The sequence below is a fragment of the Phaseolus vulgaris genome, chromosome 1, assembly GCF_051622355.1.
Source record: "Phaseolus vulgaris cultivar YP4 chromosome 1, ASM5162235v1, whole genome shotgun sequence".
NCBI classification, from domain to species: domain Eukaryota; kingdom Viridiplantae; phylum Streptophyta; class Magnoliopsida; order Fabales; family Fabaceae; genus Phaseolus; species Phaseolus vulgaris.
The window spans coordinates 49,908,897-49,935,058 of record NC_143498.1 but is presented as its reverse complement, the minus strand read 5'-3'; the positions used below and the strand labels follow the sequence as shown (position 1 = coordinate 49,935,058).

The 26,162-nt window shown below is 33.3% G+C and overlaps 3 protein-coding genes and 1 long non-coding RNA gene across 7 annotated transcripts; 2 read left to right on the top strand and 2 right to left on the bottom strand.

The window, feature by feature from the left end:
* Window positions 1–302: 302 nt before the first annotated feature.
* On the bottom strand, window positions 303–6,545 carry LOC137814698 (protein TRANSPORT INHIBITOR RESPONSE 1). 4 transcript variants are annotated; one of them, XR_011081672.2, is made up of 5 exons: window positions 5,150–6,112; window positions 3,379–3,871; window positions 2,415–3,274; window positions 1,761–1,885; window positions 303–1,416 (listed from the first exon to the last, which is right to left on the bottom strand). XR_011081672.2 is itself a non-coding variant. In XM_068617569.2 (4 exons), the coding sequence occupies exons 1-3, from the start codon at window positions 5,617–5,619 to the stop codon at window positions 2,462–2,464; spliced, it is 1,776 nt and encodes a 591-aa protein (XP_068473670.1). In that variant the 5' UTR covers window positions 5,620–6,112; the 3' UTR covers window positions 515–1,416; window positions 2,415–2,461. The 4 variants fall into 4 exon arrangements, 3 of the variants coding, with proteins under 3 accessions (XP_068473670.1, XP_068473669.1, XP_090161324.1); XM_068617569.2 differs by lacking the exon at window positions 1,761–1,885 and having other exon boundaries at window positions 515–1,416; XM_068617568.1 differs by lacking the exons at window positions 303–1,416; window positions 1,761–1,885 and adding an exon at window positions 2,064–2,331 and having other exon boundaries at window positions 5,150–6,545.
* A 10,409-nt stretch (window positions 6,546–16,954) lies between these two features.
* Window positions 16,955–19,264, top strand: LOC137814697 (uncharacterized). Its single transcript, XR_011081671.1, has 2 exons — window positions 16,955–18,838; window positions 18,984–19,264. It is a non-coding gene; the product is annotated as an uncharacterized LOC137814697 (long non-coding RNA).
* Window positions 19,265–21,532: 2,268 nt separating this feature from the next.
* On the top strand, window positions 21,533–24,597 carry NET3B (Kinase interacting (KIP1-like) family protein). The gene is made up of 3 exons (XM_068617567.1): window positions 21,533–21,759; window positions 22,732–22,860; window positions 23,531–24,597. Exons 2-3 carry the CDS (start codon window positions 22,764–22,766, stop codon window positions 24,364–24,366), a joined length of 933 nt encoding a protein of 310 aa, XP_068473668.1. The 5' UTR covers window positions 21,533–21,759; window positions 22,732–22,763; the 3' UTR covers window positions 24,367–24,597.
* A 364-nt stretch (window positions 24,598–24,961) lies between these two features.
* LOC137816087 (uncharacterized) lies at window positions 24,962–25,562 on the bottom strand. The gene has a single exon (XM_068619182.2). The coding sequence runs from the start codon at window positions 25,517–25,519 to the stop codon at window positions 24,980–24,982; it is 540 nt and encodes a 179-aa protein (XP_068475283.2). The 5' UTR covers window positions 25,520–25,562; the 3' UTR covers window positions 24,962–24,979.
* Window positions 25,563–26,162: the final 600 nt, after the last annotated feature.

The following is a 26,162-nucleotide window of genomic DNA, read 5'->3' as shown; positions in this document are numbered from 1 at the left end:
ATCGCATCTTGGCAAGAACACTACCTAGTAAAAAAAATCAGCATATGTAACATGCGCAAAATAATTCTTACAAAGACTAACAAACTTTATGATGATTTGTCATTGAATAAAAACATGAAGGATTTAGCTAATACTACATCCAATTAACTTTATGAAAAATATTCACTATAAAAAGTTACCGTGTTATTGAAAGAAAGTTGTTTTCCCTTGTTTATTATTATGACCAATGGTTAATTATATATAACTTACAATGTAACAGAATGATATATAATATATTAACGAACATGAGTTATACAAATAAAGGAATTGGTGTTCATCTTATTTTACTGTCACCCTCATCCCAAGTAGTCAACTTCATGGGCTTACCAATAATGAGTGGGTTTTTAGGCTCAAGCCCTAAACCATGAAGATTGGGTAGATTATTCAAGAATCATGTGTTGTTGAAAAAAGCAAACAGTAGCAGAGACACAATAAAATAATAAAACAACTGATATAATAATTGAGGATTTTAAAATGCTTAATACGTAACGTGAAATGAAGATCCATTTGCGAAAAAGGGATCATTGGAAGTTTGCAATGATAGAAGAGTGTTATGAGTGTGGTAAAATGAGAAAGAAGGAAATGGGTGAGTTAATAATAAGAGAATAAAAATGATGATGGTCATGAACATGAAACGTGCGGCCATCATTAAGCAATGAAACCAGGTCTCGCTGCTACTCCCACACCTTGCCTCTTTTTTTCTTTTCACTACTTTTTCTTTATTTGATTGGATAAGTTTGGTGGGGACCAAACTCTCCGTGCAACATAATCTTCTTGTCTTGCCTACTTCTCCTCCCCACCACACTTTTCTCTGTTTTCTTCTCTCTCTTTTTTTTTCTTTTAGCAGATTTTAAGTTTCTTTTTCTACAACACGACCACATTGTCTTCTACCAAATTTAATGGGTGTGTTCTTTGGAACTATGGTGTTGTGGCAGCAGTTTTGGTGGGAGAGTTTGAATGAGTGTTGTAGTGTTTATAGATTGATGGTGTGTGTGTGTTAAGAAAGAGAAGTTGAATGAAGAAAAAAGGTAGGGACACCAACCAATGTGACCGAATCTATCACGTGGCTCACCAGTCGAGGATCTCCTCCTCTCTTTCCCCCATAAACATTGAATGAAAAGCAGATGTCACCACACCTGAGGGCATTTTTACCAGCCTAGCCTTTCCTATTTCTTTTGCTTTTTCAAATGCCAGTGCCACAGAATTTGGGCCATTCACTAATTTGCCTGCCAAAGCCACCTGAAACCTGATTCCTCTCCTCCGCAAGCAAAACTTTTAAAAGCTTACTCATTCTCTCCTCTTCTCTCAGGGGGAAGAGGCCACCAAAGGATCCATTTGCAGCCTTTTCACACACTGCTTCGATTCCCATTTTGCAAGCTGTTGAAAGCAAAACATAGTCGTAATCCGGTAATGAAATGCAGCAAGTTTTTGCATCTCCACTTTTTTCGGCTAAAATGTGTAAAAAGGCGTACGGACAAAATACCTTACGATTCAGAAGCATAAAATAAAACTATATGTAAATGAAAAGCAACAAAGATAGTAAAAATATTTAAACAAAACCTGATTCTTTTATCTATGATTCTATACTTGTGATAATTTTTTGAGCAGCATTTGAATGAAACAGAAACTAAAAGTACAATGAAAAGTTATATATAGGTTTATAGGGGTTATTAATAAAGCTGTTTCAACCGTTTCTAGCTTATCTGCTTGTACAAGTTTACCTTTATTTTCTTCACATGTGTTTTTGGAACAATTCAGAGATTTCTTATGCTTAACAGGGACATTTGACCAAACACAACGAACGTAGTCCACTGAGAACCAAGGATTTAGAGATTCCATATATGATCTACGATCAAAGTTCAATGAAAACAAATTAAATACCAATCATTTTTTGGGGCTATAAAAATCCTTTTAACAATAGAACCATTTTTTTTTTGTTTCACACGAGATAATCGATAGTTCATCCTAATTTTGTTCTTCAGCTTTAGACACAAATGCATCAAAATTGTGAAGAGCTAACAACGTGGGCATTAGAATACGAATATTATAAATTGAGAAGGCTTTAAAAAGACAAATGTGTCCAACATCCTACTACGAAAGACGATTAACATACAAATAAATTGAAGCCCTAGAATATTATAGTATGATAAATAATATAACAACAGTATCGAACGCACATACAACAGTTTGAGTCTATTTATTAATCGGTAAATGAGCATCTCGTAAGCTCAGCCAGTGTAAAATGAATGGCATTCGAGCTCAAGCCTTCGGTGTACTCTCTCTTTCATGTACCTAGCTCAAACACAAGCCATAACTGCATCTATGTAAGCCAGGCAACAGTAAATTCACTAGAGAATTGCATACTGAGCGTGTACCTGTCATTGTCAATTTCCCAAATCAAAGTAGCATTAGACTCCTCGGCTCATTCCACAGCATGATCACTCAAGCCTAGTGAAGAATCATCTTCCATAGTCCACACAAAACCAGGCATGTCCAACCTTGGCCCGGCAATAGTCCTGTAAATATAAAGCTTCTCAACAGGACAATTATCCGGCCTTGAATCTGGAGGTCCTCTTTCATCAATGACTTCAACGTTGAGTCTGGGCATTTTCTGACCCAGTACCTTACATGCTCCATAACTCACTGAGCAGGAGGACATCCAAAGGGATCGCATTGTCTCCAGCTTTGCAGCATTTGCCAAAAGCGCCTTGTCACCAAAGGGGCAGTCCCTGATCTCCAGCTTCCTAAGATTATCACATCCAGACAGCACGTGATGAAGTCCCAAATCACTATCTCCAGCAAAAGCCACGGATAGCATCTCCAGCTTCTTCCCGTAAGTCCCAATATACTCGAAAACACGATCAGTAAGAAGACCAGATAGGGATAGGCGTTGCAGATCCTTGCAATGTTCTACAATAGCTCCAAAACCAGAATCAAGTGGTTCATGCGTAAGATAGTCAGGCGTTTTAGGCTCAATAATACAAAGCCGAAAACGAGTCAAATTAGGCCTGTTCAGCGCAATTGTATGCAGGGCTGCATTAGACATTTGACGACAAAAATATAGAACTGATTGGAGCCGGGGACAACCTTCAGACACGGACACAAGGCCCTTTTCCGTCAATGCAACATTTGGTTCTAAACCGAATGGGTCAGACGGAAACACCCTTAACTCCCTTAGATCCTTGCATGATGCAGCAAGGTTATAAAGACCAGCATCTTCTATGTAATCCAGAACCTGTAGCAATCACCTTAATCAGCACAAGAGTTTTAAAAGTATGACTCCGATCAGTGAATCGGAGACGTAATATAGACATGGCCAGACAAACAAATTAGACATACCCATAACCGCAACAAATTTGGGCATTGACTGATAAGCTTAATAAGATCAGGGCTCTGAATAATAGCATAACTCAAGTTTAGTGATGTTAGCCTGGAGCAGACAGGGTAGACAGCTGGAAGGTAGGATGGGAGCACGTCCCAAAAGCCAGACAAGCTCTTCAACTGCTTGCACCCCGAAAATGCAGCTTCCAGGTTTGAGAAGACCTCTGGTCGCATTTCAGTTGAGTAGACTCCAGTGCCTAACTCAACCAGCTGAGGACAACGACGAAGTAGATTGGGTAGTCTATCCAGGGGCACAGCACGATTGAGGCGCAGGGTCTGCAGGTTGGGACACCTCCCAAGCAGACGCTCTAGTGCAGATAAACTCACCTCATTGCCTAAACAAGAGATGTTAAGTGAAACTAGTGAGGTGAAGGAATCAGGAAAATGGCTTAGCCAGTGCCCACTAAGGTCATCCACTTCACTCTCCTGCAAGTCCAACTCCTTCAAATTCCTACAACGCATAAGCAGACAGAGGATTTATCAATGACAGTATCGAGACACTTCAGTTCAGAAACTAGCATGCTGTTCTAACCAAAGTGTAGTACATTGAACCACACGGTCCACACAGCCAAAATTTAATACATTGTTATTAGCAATGCCCCAATATTAGCATATCATCCTATTCATCACAGATGCGCCATACATAAAGTAAAAAAAGCTTAGAAGGGAAATAAATTTTTCTCACATGGTTCACACAAACCCCTCTAATCCGGTATCAAAAAATGTCCCTCTAATCATGCAAATTACTCAATAATAAATTATTTCATATGGCATTGTTAGTAAGAAGTTTTTTTTTATCTTGTCAACCAATTATAAGTTTTCACGTCATATTAGTAATTGATTTTGGTTATAATTAGATGCCCCTGAATCAAGAATTAAATTCTTGATAGTAGCAGAAAAAAAAAATAGAGGATACAAGTGGAATCAATGCGCGGGGAAAATTAATGCTCAAAAGTTTAATAGTGTAAAGAACCCAACACTGCGTAATCCCGTGGCTGGTGAGTGAAATTATCAACAGGGCTTACTATTATTATTATCATTATATTATTATTATTATTTATAATTAACAATAATAATAATAATGATAATAATAACAACAACAACCAAGCATCTAATCTAAAAGTATACTATAATAGTTATTTAAACCAAGACGTAACTAAAGGTAAACCCCAAAATCACATCACGGGTCAAATTACTAGACATCCAAATCAATGATAATAACGGAGCCAAAATTTCAAACATTTTTTACAAATAGTCCCAGAACATAAACGTTATAATGCTTGAAAAGGAAGGAGAGCAGATCTAACAAACACCTGAAAAAACGAATAAAAATAGCGACACGTCCGTCGAATTCACCACGATGTCCGCTCCAAAAACACATTAACAGAAAACTAAAACACCCAATAAACAAAATTTCTATTCGAATTTCAGCTCTTAAAGCCCTAACTCCAAGATGAAGTTGAAATCCAACATATATAACGTTTCATTTTAAATGAGCCAAATCTGACCATTAAAACGACAAGACAGCTGTCGTTCACATTAACCATAAGGCAAAACGATTCTCACTATCGAAGATCCAAACCACAAGTTTTTCCGGCGACAAGAGAACACGTTAGTTACATCGATAACTACCTACTGGCTGCTGTCACTACCAATAATAATCCACAAACTCAAGCAATGTACCATTTCACTCGGCTACAAAGCAAATGAGAGAAGGAAATAAAGAAACCTGCAGTTGGCAGCAATGGCGGCCAGTCCGTCAGTGGTGAAACCCTCGCAAGAAGTGAGAACCAGCACCTTGAAGTTTTTGAAGGACTTGGCGATGAGTTCCAAGCTCTCGTCAGTGATGACCATCCTCTTGAGTCTGATCTCTTCGAGGCAGGGGAAGGCGCATGCCATGGCGGCGATCCAGGGACAGACGTAACCGCCCCAACCCTCGGGGACCAAATTGAAGTCCGCGAAGTGCGGCTTCCCCTTGAGCGAAATGGATCTCAGTTCCGGGAACCGCTTGATCACCATCACTGGGCTCACCGCGTAGCAGTTACCCACAAAAACCTTCCTCCTGCAACACCGCTCGATCTCGTACCACGACTTGCACACCAGTGAGATCGCGTTCCGGTCCCTCTCGCTCAGAATGAAGGAGAACACGTGCTCCAGCACCTCCTCCGGAAACGAGAACGTGTAGGCCATTCTCTGCATAGGGAAAAACTAACAATAGCCAGCCAAACGGAGTCGTTCCCACGATGAGAAAGTAACAGAAACGGTGAAGCGCTCACACTGTTAGATCTGAGACGCCATTAACAATAAGCGAGAGTAGTATGTGTAATGTGATGTGAGTGAGAGAGACGGAGAGAGAGAAAGAGAGAGAGGATAAGGAGTTTATGTTTACGCTGTGTGTGTGTATGTGTGTGCCGGGTAAGGTTAGAAATTAACCATGGTTAAATAGGTGGTGGTGAACTGGTTACAGGTGAGGGATGGTTTTTCGTTTTCTTTTTTGTGTGGGCAACTGTGAAGGGACACGTGGTGAGAGAGGTGAATGGGAACCGTTGGATGGGGAGTGCGAGGATGTGATGATAATATCTTATCCGTTGAGAAGGATGGAAGAGGAGCCGCAGAAAACGGGTGTACGTGAAAGGCGTGGACCAAATGGTGACGATATTTTGTTAGATGTCGTTATTTTCTCGCGAGTCGTGGGGATGGGAAGACCGACAGGGTTTTATAGCGGAGGGAGGGGTTTGATAAAGTGTTATGATGTGTAGGGAAGTGGGTGTGGAAGGGAATCTCATGATTCGCGTTGCACGGCTGGATCTGAAGGGATGGGGAGATATGGCGGGGACCACCGTTGATGGATGCACGGATATTATATTTGGAGTTGAGTCCCAAAGAAAAAAAAAAAGGGTTGCATTGTATAATTTATTGAAGGAATGAATGATATGAAGTGGAGTCTGGAAATCATGACATCATGGCCGTCCAATCATATGTGACTGTTTCATTCTATGATTCTAACAGTCAGATATTTGTTTCCGGTTTCTCACACATTTCGTATCAAACTTATTTTTTCTCACTCAATCTCTCCCCCCTCAAAAGAAACCTAGGTCCACTTTATTAATGCCACCATACACACTAATCTAATGATCTATACCATTGTTTACCATATGCTTATGGTACCAGTACGAATCAGCCTGCATTAATGACCTTTATCGTGCAAATGTCAAAATACACAACCATCAATTCACCTATTATTATCGTTAACCTATCAAATTAACTTTAACTTTATCTCATTTCCTACACTAATTATTATATTATGCTTCCCTTTTCATACAATAATCAATTCTATTTTTTTAACCATCCACGACACCTAATCTAGCTGAGATTTAATTTCGGAATCAACCAACTTCAAAATGCACTTATGTCAACTTCAGACGCTATTTGCTTGTTTGCGAGCGAGTGACAATTTTTTAATATTAAAGCTCAAAACAAACTATAATATTTACTTCTAAAATACTAATGAAATATAATAGATGTATTAATGAAAAGTAGTTTTGGTTGCTAGGTGAGTATGTTGGTAGTTGAATTGAAAAAGAAAAGGTGGAAAAAGTATTGGAGTAGACCAAACCAAAACCCTTGAATAGCATATAAATGTGTTGAGTTACGGCATTGATTAGCTTAGCAATTATCCTTTCCCCCTTTTTGGTAGATGCTGATCATAGATGTTTGGTTAGTTAAATCACATTATCATCATCTTGAGTTGAAGCGAATAAGTAATTCTCTAAAAAGTGTCGGCAATAGCCAATGAGAAACCAAGTAGATGAACAAGTTTATCAAGGCAAGAATTGATTGCCTTTTCATCCTTGGTACATATTCAGTCAAATTTTATTCTAGATGGCAAGAACTTCATCGTGTGCAAGCTACCTCCAAACCCCCAAATCACACAATTCAATGCACCAACCGCTTCCTTTTACGTATCAAATTCCTCTGCTTTCCCAAATAAATTAAACATTAAACTACACTTTAATTGTTTGATTAATCATATAAATATGCCATTTATGTTTTTAATTAAAGGCTTAGGCTAACCACTCCGGTAATTAACCGGAAAACGGTATAGAAGAAGTAGAAGAAGAAAAACAAGAGGGGCAGAGAGGAATCCATTGGCTCTGGTGAGGAATCGATTAAAGTACAAACAAGCTGCACGTTGCATCTCAATCAAAGTTCCCTTCTTCTCCCTCATCAGAAGCTTTTTTAACAGTGTACGGTCTGCGTAGTGTATTGTGTATTGTAGTTTAGTTACACGTATGCCAACAAAACCTAAACCCTCGCTGCCCTCATTTTTTTTTCTTTCTTTCTTCGAATAATCACAAAAAGAAAATCCGTTATTGGTTTTCTTCACTGGTAATTCTGTAGCATACACACATGAGACATGAGCACTACACTACCCCAATTATTGGTGAGGGTTCACGAGATTACTGAAATAGCCTTGGATGCTGTGGTTTTGGTGGCGTGGGAAAAGGGTATTATGGGGAGGAGATGACAACGACATGATAGTATGGGGTTTCGCTCGCTGGGCATGGACTCCATTGAGCTGTCCCTTTTGTGTCCAAAAGCTGAGACTAGACAGTAAAATGAGAGAAAGAGAGCCTCAGACCGGTAGACTCAACGGTTCAGATATCATCTTGAATCGACCATTCTTTGTCTCTATTCGCGCTCTTTTCCAAACACAACAAATTAAAAACAAACACTAATGCCTTCATTAATCTCTTTCCTTTTGTGTTTAACTCCAATAATTTCTAGTATTAAAACGGTAAAGCGAGAGCTGAGTTGTCTTGCATTATTTTAATCAGCTTATAATTAATGAGTTTAATATTAAGCCCACGCACGGTTCTCCGGGATTCTCTCTCTCCCTCACCTTAACTATTATTAGCATAATATAATATGCTTCCTAAGTACTGCTTGTTAAGGTACCCTCCAATTGGATTGATTTCAGACAAAGGAGTAAAAAATTGTGTTGTGGAATGGGTGAGGTTCAGCGTTTTATGTCAACGATGAAAAGTTTTGAAGTAATAATATATTTGAAAAAAAGAGCAGAGAGAAATATTTAGATTAGTAGGTACACGTGAAGTGGCACATCCAATGTCGAGGATGGGAAAGAGGAAAAATAAATGAAGGTTGGATCCATGGGAATAGAGCGGAAAGCATGGCGGAACACATGCCGGTGAAATCATAGATGGCAAAGTTTCATTCAGGAGGCGCAACAGAGAACACAACACACTCTCCTTAACAGAATCATCCTTAATAAATTGTTTTATAAATCAAAATGTGTGTTGTTTTGCTTATTTTGAAATGAATGATGATGGGATTAAGTGTGCCTTGTTTAACGGGTGGTGGTAAAGTTAATGTGACAGAAAAATGGATTGTCTCTCTGGCCTAACTCCGTGCCCTAGGTCTGCACCAATTGTCCAATAAGCTTCAATAAACCATGACCATTGTTAATGAACTGTCAAAGATCAATCATCATCGTCTTAATGACCATACGTATCATCAAACTCATTTTTCCCAAAAACAATAGTAACAAACTTACTTTCAAATTATCGGTTCAGAGACTTCCACTCAAAACTTTCTTTCAATTTCCACAAATGCCATCCAACACTTCCCCAAAAGTATATTAAGCTTCTTCTTACTTTCATCATCAATTTTTTATTTAAGTCAACCATAACAGTTATTTTTCCCATCTTTAACTAATCTTTTTCAAGAATAGACATTCTCATTCAAATTTTTTACACATATATTATATTATTATATTAGTTAAACACTACCAGAAAATCATTAAATATTTCTAAATTAGTTTTTATTACTGTTAAATAATTTTTAAATTGGTATTAATTAACAACCAAATTTTTTTCTGCTACCAAATTTAGAATATAAATAATTAATAGTTAAAACACATTGATTGGTAATTGGTAGAAAAAACCTTGGTTGCTAATTAGATATTAATTTAAAAACTATTTAAACTAATTTAGAAACCAATTTTGTTTAGTTTCTAAAATGTTTATTATTGTAACTAATTTTTTTTATCTAAAAATTAGTTTTACTTTAGTATCTAAAAATTAGTTTCTATTTTTGTCTCTAAAATTGATGATTTTTTTTTTAGTGAAAACACAATAATATACTCTTTTTTTTTTTTAATCTTGAAACGTCAAATTAGTTCCTGGAAAGTTATTTTAAATTAATTAGTTATTTTAAGTTCAGGTTTATTTTGTAACAAACAAAACTGCTAAAAATTTAGTATATATATTTTCAATAAAAACCGTTCTTTGGTTCAAATTTAGTATGAGTGACTCAAGCAATGACATCGAGTCCGTCGGTTTAAACTTTTTTCATCAAATAACCAATTTTCTTTGAAAAAAATAATTTTTTTTATGTGCTTGTTACCACCTTTCAAAGTAGAAAAAATAAACATTGATTGTAATTCAAAGCTATTTGAAACAGGTTCTCGTAACAACAATTACTTTTTCTTAATAGATAAAAGAAATTGTAAACAAAGATGGATAATTTTTTTGATCTTCATAGAATAATAAATAAGTTGTTTTAAATTGTAATTATTATTTTTAATGTTAAAATAAATGACATTTAATAAACAAATCTTAGTTGGAATAAATAATGATAAATTTAAAATATCATTATATGTTTCTCATTGTTTAAAAAAATGTCAAAATAGTTAAAGATAAATTATAGATTATCATTTTTATATAATTTTGGATACTCCTACATTAATCTTAACATACTAATTAATAGGAATTTTATCTAACCAGTAAAGAATCAATAACCGATTGAAAATGTTCATTGTCGATCAAAATCATATTTTTTATTTTGTTTTCTTATCAATCAAACACATTGATGTAGTTTTCAGTTTAAGAACCTAAATATTAACCATTTATATAGTTGAATTAATTGATATATATATATATATATATATATGAATATAAGTTTTTAGATTATTTTACAGTTTGATAGTATTTGAAATTAAATTATAGCTATATTTATCGAAACATAATAATAAACCTGTATTATAATACTTAACGTAATTTATTTATAAATATGAGTTAGAGTTAAAATGATTAATATAACAATATTTATTTATAAATACGAGTGAAAATTGAAATGATGAATATAACAATATTTATAGGAAAATGTTTTATTTGAAATCTTTTATTATAAAATATTTAACATCTTTTATTATAAACTATTCCAAAAAAAATATTGACAAATTTACAATAACAAAAATTAAAAAAATCGACCTCATCTACCCGCAAAACATTTCTTTGATTTTATTTAGATTTACATTAAATTAAAATCAAATCACACTTATGTTCATATTAATTTTTTTATAAAAGATCCAAACGTTAAAAAAGTTAAGTAAACGTGATATAAGTTTGACCACAACTTAAAATGCCTAGTAAATTTTCCTTTCATTTTAGTTTTTAACAGTGTTTTAATTAAAAAAAAAAAACACACGAGAAAGAAAATTTGACTATATTTCATGCATTACAAATATAACTCTGTGATTTTAGTGACTAAAAAATCTAACATTTTGTGAATGTTCCCTTCTAGTCTTGACTTTTGTTAGACTACTATGACGAAGTTATAATAAAGTGACATTTCATCATGCCACATCAAATTAGGTTTGATTTTCAATTACATGAAAATTATTAAAGATAAATTTAACAAAGATGTGTCTAGCTTCATTATATATAGTAATAGAGACTAGTTGGAATAATATTCTCCAACAAAGACCTATTCTACAATGTTATTGGTTGTGCATAGGAGTAGGAGTGAAACACTTGTTTATTATAAATTCTTGCATACAAGATCAACCTTAAAAAAAAGTGTTGATTTTGTTTTTTAAAAGAAAATAAGATATAAGCTTACAAAATTAAATTAATTTTATCATCAATTGGATATAGGATCTTCAACATATTTGCCAATTCATTTCATGTATGGGACTGAGTGAAAAAAAATGATATATAAATAGTGAATGAAAATATTTAATAAACAATCAATTATAAACATCAATTAAATATCTAAAAAAATCATGTAATTTATGGGGGTTAATCTGCTATAATTTTTTTTTACTATGATAGATACATGAAAATACATTGCCATTCTTAAACATACATGGCTATAACAAATTTGTATTATAAATTTAACTATAACATTATATAATTTATTTATAAATATAAAAGAAAATAACATAATAACAGTAATGAAGAATTAATAATATATATATCTGTTAATAATTTAAAAAAAAGTATTTTACAATTTTTTGTTAAATTATTAAATATTTTCTTACAGAATTATAAAAAATATTTAAGAAGTTAATAATAAAAAAAATCATAAAAACTCGAATTACAAAACATTATTTTTTATTATATTAAATTCAAACCGAATGAAATCCAACCATATTTAAATTTAATAAAAGAAAAACTGAACCATAACACTCCTATACTTGTAGTAATGAACGTATTTTTAATGTGAGTTTGAAAAGGTGTGGACTAGATATGGGAGGAAAAATTGTGGTGTCGAAAAAGAAAGCAAGAAAAATCATTGGTATGGTGGTTCATTATCCATAACTTTTAAGAAAGTTGTAATCCTTTTGCATCACAAAACACTATCGTTAATTGGGAAGATTAATACGTATTTTTTTAATTTATATTTGTTGTCTTGTTTTAGACAAATTTATCTATACTGATCTTAAGATAAGAGTTGTTTAGGTAATAAAAAGAAATGGGGGTGGGGATTGAATATTTAAGAAGTTTTGGACGACCATAATTTGGTGCTCAAATGAAAGTGAAGCAATCATGGAGATTAGGTGCACGTGATTGAAAGCTATGTTATTTAATTATGTACATGTCAATTAGCTTTTTCATTAGTGGCAGAGTCTCTATCTTATCATTACTAAATGTCTTTTCCCCTTTCAATCTAATACCCACTTTAATATATAGGTTAAGTTCTTTTATTCATTTATCTATTTTTTAGTTTTTTTTTTCAAAAATGTGTACATGTAGTGCTTTCATTTCATTTAAATTGACATCGATGAAATAAGATTAAGGAACAACGTTAACTTTTATTTTAAATTACATGATTGAATAAAATATTTCACAAAATTAGAGAGAACAAATTCGATAATATTGGGAAAAATCATTATTATGTAATCATTAAATAACTGTTTTTTTCATTTATTTTAAGTTTGGATATAGATTAAATTAAATTAAATCAAATAACTTTGTTTATGTTAGAAAGAGACTAATTTATGTTTTAACATGTTATAAATTTCACTGAAATATTTTAAAAAAACAAATAACATATTCAGACTTTATTTATTGAATATAGATTTTAAACAAAGTACAACCACAATAAATGTTACTAACACTATTATGTATAGGTGTTAGAGATTTAAGTTCTTTCCAAAGAATTTTCATTAGTATAAACTTGAGTTACATTTCTTTCTTTCTATTTAATCAAATCAACCTTTTGAAGCAAATTTAAAACTCTACACTATGAAAAACCAACTACTTCTTCTTCTTTATTTACAACACAAAAACTGTTTATAGGTCTTGAAAATCTCAAAATAACATAAACAAAAAGAAACGACTATAACATAATATCATTTATTATACACTAATCGATCCTTGTTTAATATATGTTAGACGATTATCATTTAGCATGAATTAGACACTCTTTTACTCTCGTTTACTATAAATTAGACGATTCTTATTTAATATATGTTAGATAGTATTCGTCTAATATATTATTAAACGGTATCCTCTAGTGTGTTAGACAATCTTCATCTTCTACTATATATTACATGGTGATTGTTTAACAAATGTTATACTATCCTTGTTTAGCAACAAGTTTTAAATTGGTTCAATTAATTTTTACTAAATTTGAGAGTTATGAGATTTGTAAATACGATAAATTTGATTTCTAATTCAAGATAATGATCCAATTCAACTTTTACACCAATAATTACAATTGAGAACGAAACATGAAAACAAAATCTTTAAAAAGAGTATTTAACAAAAGAAATTACTAAATAAGTAAAATAAACGTTCTATTTAATTCTCTATTTTTCAAAAAATTATTCAACGTAATTCGTCAGTTTAATAAAAAAAGATAATGTTTTACTTTAAAAAAAAATTAATAAGATAGAAAAATTACGAAAATCAGGAATTTAAAACTTAATGTTTTTCATTAAGAAACTCGTAAATGGAGGTGTGGGAGAGGGTTATTCGATGAAAGTCAGGAACCATTACTGCTAACAATTGTTGACCACCAAGCATATTCTAGAGTTAAAGTAAATTAAAATGCGTTAATGCACGAGTTAAAGTATCAATTTAACACACACAAAAAAACTGTTTGAAATTTTTTAAAATTTAAATTAGTTGGTACTGATTGTTCTTTGTTTGTGTTCATTGAACCCACTTCTAATGGGGTGTGAACGTAGAAGCTTATTCTGTAAAGTGAGTTTTATAGGCAAGTCAAAAGTGGAGAACATCTTATACATACATACCTAACCCAAAACATGCTCACTCCACCTCAAACTTAGTAAAAAGGAATAAAATAACCTCGCGAATAATTGGTGTGTGCAGTGAATAGAAACCGACGGTGATAAAAGATCGAAGGCTATATACTAGAGTTGGAACAATGTACATGTACATGCACAACTTCAATCACACGTTGAAATTGTGCTTCCTTTTTGCCTCAGGATCGATTACGTGATTTCCTCTTAAGTGCTAGATACTCTGACAAGAACCCAATTTGTTTTGCATCCAAATCAAGTTTATCTCAGTCGTTAGACAAACAAACCTATGATTTTCAGAATTGGTGTTTTTTTTTTCTCTAAGATATCATAGCACCATGCTTCCACTGTTCCCATGTTCTGTCGATGGTCTTTTTCCAAAAGGCGAAAATCTTATTCCAAGTTAGTCCACTACATGACAAATTTAAATCTGGCACGTTTAAGACACCCCCTAGTCAACAATTTTGCACATTCTTTGACAATTTGGACGATCTACTACACCAAACTCTGTTCACTTTTACCTGCTTTGTTACCTTACTTCACCACAACACCATTTTAAAGCAATATTGTTGCAGAACTGAAAGATGTAGTGAGAAATGGTGTTGAATATTCCTAGTGTATGTGGTACATAAAGTGGTTAATGGGCGACATCATTGATGAAAACTGTATGTGTTGGGACCACACATAAAATTTAAGCAACTCTCAAATCTCCCCTCTCCTCATCACAACCCATCCCCCCCACACAAAAATTCAAAATGCTGGAAATAATGAAAACAAAACATGAAAGGGAAACATGTTAGAAATTTAACTTTTTATCTTCGAGTTATCAACTTCGGTTGTGGATTTTCTGCGGCATTTATCGTGGTCTTGTGAAGCTTTTATGTTCATTGAAGGCCACTGTGGTCCATAAGGTCCAACACTGAGTGGATTGAATGTGCATGGTACTTTATTTTTTTAGTTATTTTTTAAAAACTTAACTCGTGTATTGCTTCACATGAAACCCTTGAGTGTTTATGTAGGCTAAGGTTTGTGAGAAGATTTTGATATTATGTGTATAAATATCTGTGGTGAATGCAGTGTCACACTTGCGAATCTTGTTAAATTGGTAAGTTGGTATTAGTTAATATAGGGTTTTGATAGTTGGTTGGAGTACTAAATTAGAGATGATTCATGAACGAAGCTACTTTAGGACATTTTATGGACCACTGGTAAAGAGGACCACTGATCCAAGGACTACACTGTCAACCTCTATTAACCTTTGTCTGTTGGGGACCAATTTTGGCGACATTGACTTGTTTGTAAGGCCAACTTTTTCCAGAATCACATTGCCAAATCTGTTTCTATCTGACTCGGATTCAATGACCTAGCTAGGTCATGATTTTGTTCTTAATATAGCTTGCTTTAACTAGAACAACCAAAATAATCCTTCACAGATTTGCTTCAACTTGAGTTTTTGTTTTATTTTTGGGTTCATTCAAAGTACAACAACTACTAGATATTGAGTGGGAAACCCCAAGTGTCACCATAAATCTTTGTTGGTATGATGGATGGGATATGTTTTCTTTGGACATCAAGAACTTTCACTTTCCTTTCCTCAACTCTCATGGATCTTCTTTTTTAATTCAAGTGGGACATTCATTGCCAAGTCCAGGAACACCTAATTACCATTTTTTATTTTTTATTTATTTATTTCCTCCTTACACATCCTTTTCACTACCCAATCCATCAATCTCTCTCTCTCTCTTGAATGAATGAATGAATTGGTGAGAGTGACAAAGCATGTCATTGGAGTCTACTTCTGGAAAAATCGGAAACCACATTGTCTAAATGTAACTATCCGTTGCTAATATCATTGGAATTTTTCATGAACCATAAAATCACCAGGTAAAATAAGTACAATGATATTTTGAAGCAACAAAAAGTATATGTAGTGATCAATTCTACAAATATATGTATAATATGATGGTTTTACCACTTATTTATATATTGAATAATAAAACTTGATAATTAAACTCATTGCCCAGTTTAGGGACTGATTTTTTATAACAAGAAAAGTTACTAAATGCAGAGATGACGGTTTCTTCATGCACCTCCATAGGTTCTGCTGGTACTCCCATACACAATGTGAAAATACCTTTTTAATCTTCTTGTGCCACCCCCATAGAGTAACTTCCGAATTATGTAATCCAAACTCGCATTTGAAAAAAAAGACTTTCCGATTATGTAATCCAAAAGCTAAAAAAGACTTCCGGATTATATAATCCAGAAACTAATCATGCATCTAAAAAAAGGCTTCCGGATTATGTAATCCAGAAGTTAATTACGAATTTAAAAAAAGACTTCCAGATTACGTAATCTGGAATATTACAGAGGGGTATTTTTGGAAATATGGAAATTTATGGAGGTGAGAGAATGATATATGGAGGTGCAGGAAGAAACAGCCTGCAGAGATATATCAAAACGTAGGAGAACAATAAAAAGGTTGTTTCTTCCTGCAACTCCATATATTCTTCTCCCACCTTCATACAATTACATATTTCCAAAAATACCCCTCTGTAATATTACGGATTATGTAATTCAAAAGTCTTTTTTCAAATTCATAATTCGCTTTTGGATTACATGATCTGGAAGCCTTTTTTTCAGATGCATAATTAGTTTCTGGATTATGTAATTTGAAAGTTTTTTTTAACTTTCGGATTACAAATGCGTATTACAGAGTCTTTTTTCAAATACGGATCTGGATTACATAATCTGAAAACTACTCTATGGGGTGGCAGAAGAACCTATGGAGGTGCAGGAAGAAACACTCCAATAAAAATTATAAATGATCGAAAGCTACTGAGCCTCCGTGAGTCCAATAAGAGGGCCCATAATCGCTGCTGCAAAAGATGGGTCGGAGAGAGAGAAGAAGCCCAATGATTGTGTTGTATTATTTAAAAGGGAGTCTGTTTCACTCTAAGTAAGCTTCGTTTCACCAAACCCTAATTGGCACTTGCAACTTGCGATTGCTGCGAGACTTGGATCTGAAAATTTTGTTTTCTGTTTTTGCAGTTTTTCTTCATTTCAAGCGTTGTCTTACTATTTTGTTTTAATTGAATTGGATTGTGAAATTGGAAAAGGAACAGAAGTTTTTTGTTTTGTTTAGATTAGGAATGAGTGAATTGAATTTTGAGAAGTAGCTGATGATGAAAGTATTATTGGCATGAGCAGCGACAACATTTATGCGCACCGTGTTAGTTTATTTTCACGGGTTGTTGTTTCGATGAAGAATGTGTCAAAATGCTAATCTGAGGCTTACGCTTTTCATTTTAGATTTTTGTTCTCTCTGAATATTGTTTTATCGTTTTCTATGATTTTCTTCCTTTGTTTGCCCAATTTTTCGACTCGGATTGCTGACTCGTGGTTGTGCATCTCCTACGATTCGTCTCTGATTCTCAGTTAATTGGGAGGAACTTTGAAATACGTTTGTATAATCTTCAATTAGAAGTATTATTTCTTTGAAAAATATATCGAAGACTTTAATTTTTGCCATTTTAGTTAAGCCTTAAGAGCCATACGCTAATCCATTGACAGAAGATAGTGTTATGATGAAAGTAAAACTCTCACGAACACTGAACTACTCAGATATTTCTATTTAGGTCAGACAAACATTAAAAGTTATTCTTATATACGATTCTATTGGTAACAAAATGGATAGATGTAGTTATCTTATGAAATTCACCAAAAAAATCGAATTTAAATTGATGTGAATGTGAAGAACTGAGATAATGTTATGATGAAATTACAACCGTCGTTAATTAGAGTTAAAAAATTATCAGTGTCAACAAACATTTTTATAAAAAATTCATTTTTTATATTTGTTTTAGTTGCTGTTATAGGTTTGTGTTTATTCATAGTATGATTGTGGCTTGTGGCAAGATAATAGTGGACTATACAACCAGTCAAAATTATCATTGATTTTGTGTTAAACTTATAAATAAAACATGCATATACTTGTCATGTCAAGCAATGTCTCTTCTGCATCAGATAGAAAATTTAGGTCACTGATTTGGTTGTCTTGCTTCGAGTTCCAAAACAATCAAATTGATGTATTCTTCGTAAGAGGGATTAAATAGATATACTCATTGGACAAAAAGGACACGATCTACTCACATTTAAAGCTTACAACATAACACTGTGGATTAGGAAATAGTTTCATTGACAGAGAAACTGTAGGACTGAATATCACAAAACTTAAGAACTTCTTAATAACTTGTTTGTGTTTCAAAGACTAAATAAAATGGATAATGATGACAATTGTTTTGTTGTTGTTGTTTGAATTGTAGGTTTGAAAGGTAGGTAAGAATAACATTTGACTGATAGTTTGGAACTATAGTTTGATATTTGTTGGCAAAGTCATGTTGATTGTTAAAGCATGCAGTTCTTTCACTTAGACAAGAAGGAAAGTTGTTGAATGTTACTTCCTCTAAATAGGAACCACCTCTGTGGCTTTGTCTTCACAACCACAGGGCAGGAGTGACAGGTTTCGTCTCAAATTTGAGTTTTTGTTGCCTTCATCGTTGTGCTGAAGTTGTTTCTTCCTGCCTCTCCTAACTCTGGTGCTGTAAAAAGGTAGCCACTTAAAATGGGACCTGGCGGACCAGGGGGGCCTGGGCCTGGTGGTGGACCAGGTTGGGGTCCTGGGCCTGGAGGACCTGGTTGGGGTCCCGGGCCAGGTGGACCAGGTTGGGGTCCCGGGCCTGGTGGACCAGGTTGGGGTCCTGGGCCGGGAGGACCTGGTTTCTTTGGGCCTGGTGGGTTTTTTGGTGGGTGTGCAGATGGTATATGCGGCCTTTTATCTTCATGGTGAGTAGCATTATTCAGAAGAAAAATTATGGTGCATAAAATAATGATAAGCTATGATAGTGTTCATTAATTAATCAATAATGATTTCGTACGTTGTAGTTTATTTCAAATTCTAATCGTAATTCATGGCGACTTGGAAATGCAGCTTCTACTGCTTGTGTTGTTGTTGCTTGTTCCAAGATTGTTTCGGCCGACACGGCCCGGGCCCAGGTATGCCACCTCCGTTTTGAGAAAAAGCCCACGAATTTGCCGAGCCATGCCATGTCCATTGTTCATTTTGGGTTTGTGTTATTGTCTTTCTTATCGGGTTTTATGTCTTAGCCATATTGGAAGTCACTTTTTTACTCTTTGTAATGTAATGTGAATTACTGAAGCTATTGTTATTCTACATGTTTTATTTTTAATAAATCTATAATTTCATTATCATTTAAGAATTTTGGTAATGATAGTGACTTTGAAGGCATTGTTGTTTAGAAAGATTTTGAAGCCACATTCAAATTAATTTTGATCTTATTATTGCTTTCTCTTTCCTTTACATAATCTTAATTAGCGTTATAGTGTTTTCTTTCTTGAATTAAATTGAAATGAATATAAAGATTTTTACAGATCTAATTACAAAATAAAAAAATTTAAACATGATGTTTAATTACTTCAGTGTGTATTAATAATACATATTTTTTTCTACTAATTTCACTTTGTTAAAAGATTTTGTTAGCGGCTACCCATCAGTGAAAACAAAATAATGGTAAAAGGATAATATAATTATTACATCTATTTTTTGGAAAGGTAACTAATATTGAATAAAAGGAACTCATAGAAGGAAGGAGTGTTTAGAATAAGTTTATCCTTTTAAAAAAGCTAAAATTTAATTTAAAAAGTTATTTATTTATAATTGAAACTATTTTAGACATTAATAATTTTTTTAATCTCTAAAATAGTATTTATTTTAATAAATATAATAATTGATAATTTTTGTTTTTAAAATTAATTTTTTAATTAATAATTTTCTTATGTTGATTGTTTAACTTTATTTTTTAACTTTAACAAGTGTATGTAATGTAAAAAAGAGAATGTCGCGAAGTTTTAAAATTAAATAATGTTTTATATATAATTAAAACAAGGCAATTGCTTCATGCACCATAAATCACTGCACCCAATCACAGAAGAAAAACCGAAAATATTCTTAAAAAAATGGGGTACATATAAAATTACATTCTGGACCCTCTTTTCCGAAACACAATAATCTCTTCTGGATAAATTTTCTGGAATGTATTATTTTTAGTTCTGGATTTTTTTATCCGGAATGAGATTTTGATTTTCTTTTTCTGGATTTTTTATCCAAAACACAAAAATCTCTTCCGAATTTATTTTTTCGAAATGCATTATTTTCAATTCTAGATTTTTATTTCCAGATTAAAGGATATTTTTGGAATATTAAAAATTATGTTGAGTGCAGGTTAAAAAGTGTTGGGTGCTCCCATAATTTACGTTTATCCATTAAAAATAAAGGGTACCTAATTAAATATTATTTTAGAATTTTTTATTAATAATAAAAATTATTATATATATATATATATATATTTTTTTAATTTATAAAATAATATATATTTTAATGAATATAGTAATTAATTATTTTTGTTTTTAAAAATAATTTGTAATTAATATTTTTCTTGTAAATTCTTTTAAACTTTAAGAAGGGTATGTAATTTTAAAAAGAGAATGTCTGAGAAGTTTTAAAATAAAAGAATGATTTATATATATAATGAAAACAAATGATGTCATTGCAATGTTAGAAATCCTTGAGGAATGCAAGACTAATTACTCTAAAAAAATCAAGTATAAGAATTATATTATTTAAAATTAACATAAAATATTCAAATGTCAAGGATATTTTTTAATTTAATAATTATTTACTTATTATATTGAAAATAAAAGATAGCTATGTCATTATATCTTGAAAAGACTATGAGATGAGAAGTAACTTTTGAGTAGAGATTTAAAATTTGGTTGTGCCCATTTACCATGAATTGTGGGTATAATAGACTGATCAGCCTTACATTAAAAAAAAACAATTTTAGGTTATTTAATGTATTTGGCAAAACATTATACATTTATGGCTTATTATTATTACTCTGACTATAAAATAAAAAATTAATGTAACTGTGGTATTAATATATGCATTTGTAGTTAAAAATGCAAATTTATTTTTTTATTTATCATACATTCTTTCTGTAAAATAATTGAGAAACTAATTTCTTTGAATCAGCATAAACAATAATAGCTTTCATTAATGTGACTTGAAGCTTGTCCAGAACTTGGAATTAAAATTAAAACAGAATCATAATGAGGAAATAAAACATTTGCAGCGTATGGCAGTTTCTGACCGTTGCACCACCAACTTTATTTTTTTTCTTTTCATTTGGTAACTGCACACGCTCCATCATGTTTTCTAATCCTACCCAGATCTTCAAACTCACTTCCATACATTTTTAAATATTATTTAATATTCATAATTATACACCAATAAAATGATGAGTTATTATTAATTTATTATTAACAATGGATAGTCAACTAATTTCAGTTTGATTAATAAGTTCATAATTACAAGTTTGATTATGATAAGACCATCTTTATTAATGGGCCTAAGGCGAGGATTGGGCCCAGACATTTGATACACGTGGGAGACTGTGATAGGTGGAGAGTTCAGAGTGAGACAAAAAAATTCAAAATGAGAAAGAACATGGTCTTTATGTTACAACACTCCCTCCATTGTTACATTTGAGTGGAGGCTACTCCACCACAGTTGCAGAGCAAGGCAGAGTCAAAGAAAGAGACTCAGATTTCAGAGTGGGAGGCTGTTGAGAAGGGAAGAGAAGGAAGCTGTTACCTATTATGCACCTTAAAACAACCACCTAAATCTGGTATCTTTCTTCTTCTTTCTCCGTTTCTAAATCGATTTGTGTAATGGGCATTCTAAAGTTTGAGTCTTTTCTCCCTTTTCTCATGTTTTGTTGCATTTTAATCTACTGGGATAGCCTCAAATATCCACAAGTTGTTGTATTTGTACCCCTCTCTCTGTCTCTGTTTTGATCTCATTTGTCATTTTTTCATCATGTTTCTGTCGAATTTTTTGTCTGCCTTCTTTCTGGTTTCATTTTAGTTCTGGGTTTTGAAAGTTGAATGTTTACTACTGAACAACTCACCAATAATACTACTAAAATACGTTATACAACAGAGTAGCATTTTTTTGAGTTGCTTTTAAGGTTATGTTGAATATATGTTTAAATTGTAAGATGGTATTAATGGTTATTCAAATCCTACAAAACAGATATCTAATCCTAGAGAGAGATTAGGTTAAAGATCTTTGTGATGTGAATAAAATAGTTTATGCTAGCTAGCTTAGTAATGTTAGCAGTTTTGAAATTAAGGAACCACCTCTTGCATCTGAATTTCCATGATCTTCTAGATATAATGTTTGAAGGATTTTTTTTTTCATAAGATAAGATTATTTTCAGGTTAAAATTAGTTTATTATATAAAATTAAAAAGAAGTTATAAGAGAAATTTTCTATAAATTAGTTTATACATTTTAGTTTACAGATAAGATAATTTTAGCATATGGAAAACTTTGTTCAAACAAGTGAATATAATATATTTTGAATTTTCACATTATCTTCTAGTTACAGGCAAATTCCCTTATCAATATTTTATATTTTATTTTCTGTTATCCCATGATTATGGGAAGTGACTTAGATTTTATATTCTGTAACCGCAACACATAACAATCTATTTTAAATCTGTATATCGTACAAATATTTTTGTTTGAGCAAGCAATTTCTGTTACGGGGACAGGTTTTTTTATTGTTGTATTGTGTTTTTTTTATTCACACACAGGTTTTTGGTGGGATAACTAAGAGAAGTAGAATATGGCTGAAACCATGAAGATCCAACCGTCACAGTGGTGGTGGCTTGATAGTCCCTACACTACTAATCGATCCCCATGGCTTCAATCCACGCTCTCTGGTATGAATATCATTATCAATTTGTTACATTCTTTTTTTGTGTTGCAAGTGATAAGTTACAGTGGTAATAGAAAAAGTGGAACATAGCACAAAAGCATAAAAGGGTTATGGGGGCACCCTTATTATCTGAGTATTACTTTTCAACTTCTTTATCTTCTCTACCTTTTTGTCCTGTGGATTTAGCCGTTGGAGTTACCCACGGAACCTTTTTGTGCACATTCTTCTTTTGGATTTGCTAGCACCTCTCTAATAATTAAGAGCATCTCCAATGTTGTTCATAAAGTCAAGTTAACTCATTTATGTGGGTCCTGTCTTACTGTATAGGTTTCAATTTTTGAAAATATTGGTACTCCAAACCCTAATTGCTTCGCTGTTACTGGCAATCAGCGATTGTTGCGAGACTTTGATTTGAAAATTTTGTTCTGTTTTGCGAGACTTCTCATTCTCAGTTAATTTTATAATCTTAAATTAAAAGTATTGTGTCTTCGAAAAGTTTGTCGAACTCTTTTGTTTTTACAATGTCTTTTCACTTTTAATTTCGTAACTAACAACATTGGTCAATATTTCCTTGTTTAGAAGCTATGTTTGGAAAATGTAAAAACAGAGTGATGAGTTCACCAAAACAAGTTGATCCTAAATATGCAATAAATTTATGTGATTATCTGTTGCAGAGCTTAATGAGAAGACAAGGGCAATGCTAAAGCTAATTGAAGAAGATGCAGATTCCTTTGCCAAACGTGCAGAGATGTATTACAAGAAGCGACCAGAGCTTGTGAGCATGGTTGAGGATTTCTACAGGACACACCGCTCCCTAGCTGAACGCTATGATCAAGTCAAACCTGATACCACTGGAATTGGACACCTGGTTACTGTGGGGTCACCTTTTGCTTCAGCCAAGTATCAGATAGAGAAGTTGATGTGTTTTTCAGATAATGGATACGACACCTATTCTGAGCATTGTGATGTGTACGAGTCTGAGGAATCTGAAGTAGATGATCCTAAGCAGGAGGAAGAGGAAGAGGAAGAAGAGGGAACCAAGTTTGTTAACAGCTGCACAGAAAAGGAGAAAGCTTTGTCAGTGGCTGTGAGTGATGATGAGTTGATGAAGCTGAAGGATGAAGTCAGGAGACTCAATGAAGAGAACAATGCTCATAGGGATCAAATCAAGGAGAAGAACACCATTTGTGAAGAAGTGACGATGTTGAGGGAAGAAATAGGAAGGCTTAGAGATGAGAATGAGGGACAGAAGAAACAACTCAAACAGAAGGATGAAGAGAAGATAGAGGTGATAAGACAGTTGAGTTTAGCAATAGATGTGCTGAAGCAGGAGAATGTGAAGATGAGAGACTTCATTGCTAAGGAGTCTACCAAGAAATTGAAGAAACCATTTGGTGAGATCAACAAACTTGTGGGAGCATTTTCGGTGAAGTTGTTCAATGGTGCACCTAGGAATCAGCCCAGCGTTGAGCTCTCTAGATGTGGTTTACAAAGTTTAGCGAATAACTAATCATGTTCTACAATCTTATGAAGATGTATTATGTATATTTATGTTAGGAACTTATTACCCAAAAATCTTACATTTTGTTCCTTGATCTTAGACCCCTAGTATGAGTGCTTAGTCATATTCATTATATTCTTTTATGTACGCATCTTTTCTATAGCGACTTGTATTCATTTCAATCGTTACAAATATGTATTTCTATTCCTTTATATATGCAGTCCACCCGAATTCCCCGTCTGTCTTTTGCACTCTTCTCCCTTTCTCCAATCAGTGATTTATGGTCCTAAGCACCATCAGTGTAAATAGTGGTCCTAGGCAAAAGCACCATCAAAGTTAATATAGGTTGGTGAAGGCAAAGGAAGCAATTCTCTATGTTTCTCTAAATCTGTGATGGGAAAATTTCCCAGCTTTTATTCTCTGTTACGAAAGTTCTCTTTGTTTGTTAAGACAGTATGGAAGATAAAGTTGTCTTTTTGAGTATTTAAAACAATCACTTGTAGAATATGAATGGTCTTTACTGTTTGAGATATTATGCCAACCGTGATCAACCACAACCTAATCGTAAATGTTGAAATAGTATGATTGTAAGAACACAACTACACAAATAGAAACACCAACATCAATGTATTAACAAGACATGAAGCCACATTATGTAAATTACAGGTAAAATGAAACATGACATTGAGTATAAGGGCTGATATGTATTCTGGAAAGCAGGAGCCTCAGATGGCAAAAGATTCAATACAGTGCCTGGAGTGCCCAAGACATCTGGGTTGGGAGGGCTTCGGTTTGAAGGAATTGTGGGCAGTGAGGAATATGATGGAGAATGAGAAACTCCACCTGCAACTGGGGTGGGAAAAAGTGGCTCAGTTTCTGGTGATTGAGTAGGAGAAACAAGAGGATCACTTGCTGGTGCTGCTGAGATGGTGGAAACTTGCACACTTTGTTGTTGGGAACTAGGAGAAGCCAAGGCTAATGAACGATTACATGCCAACATGGCCACCAACGTTGCCCAGATTGACCAAAAGGGAGCCATAAATGATGGTGGAAAAAATAGTTTGCCTTGTGATGAACTGTGTAATAAATATATGTTGATGAGAAAGAGAAAACTGTTCCAGGAGAATCTGTGAAAGTGCATGATTGATGCATAGAACAACATAAAAAAGAATAATGATTCTTGATGAGAAGATAAGTACACCTAATTTTTATTTGATTTGTAAGTAAAGTATTTGAAAAAGTATAGCATCATCCAAATAAAAAGGGTGTAAGAGAAATGGTGGTGGGTTGCAATAGTCAGTGCCACACTTGATGACTGGGACCTACTTGTTACTTTCTGGAGTGAATCCTAGGTGTCCATATACCATATAAATGAAAATAAAAAAGAGGGATAAAATGTTAATCCGCAGGAGAATTGAGGAGAAAACAAAGGGAAATTAAGGCATAAAGTAACCCGGAATTTGCTGTTAACCTTTTCTTAGGATTCACCAATCTTTGTGTTTATATTTAAGCTAACTTTTTTTTGCTTTAGCAATATATTTAAAAACCAATAATATAGACTAAAACATTAAAAACTAATAATGTACGGCCAGAATAAGTATAATTCAAGGATGATGGTATATATATAATCCAACTCTCATTGTCATAAAAAACAATTATGAATAAAATGGTCTCCTAATAAATCTTTACTTATAAACTTATGAAACAATAAATTATTATCATATGTACCGGTACTGGGCGAGGCCGGGACCCACCTGCTTGCCCGACGCCCAGTCAACCCTGACCGAGAGACCGAGAAGCCAAGA

Bases quoted from the DNA above. Each gene is read 5' to 3' on its own strand.
- LOC137816087 (XM_068619182.2), bottom strand. From the start codon at position 25,519: ATGTTGTTCTATGCATCAATCATGCACTTTCACAGATTCTCCTGGAAC.
- NET3B (XM_068617567.1), top strand. From the start codon at position 22,764: ATGGCTGAAACCATGAAGATCCAACCGTCACAGTGGTGGTGGCTTGAT. The intron at 22,861-23,530 runs GTATGAATATCA...TATCTGTTGCAG, and splicing joins GCTTCAATCCACGCTCTCTG to AGCTTAATGAGAAGACAAGG.
- LOC137814698 (XM_068617568.1), bottom strand. From the start codon at position 5,619: ATGCAGAGAATGGCCTACACGTTCTCGTTTCCGGAGGAGGTGCTGGAG. The intron at 3,872-5,149 runs GTTTCTTTATTT...TATGCGTTGTAG, and splicing joins GCCATTGCTGCCAACTGCAG to GAATTTGAAGGAGTTGGACT. The intron at 3,275-3,378 runs GTATGTCTAATT...TGATTGCTACAG, and splicing joins CAAATTTGTTGCGGTTATGG to GTTCTGGATTACATAGAAGA.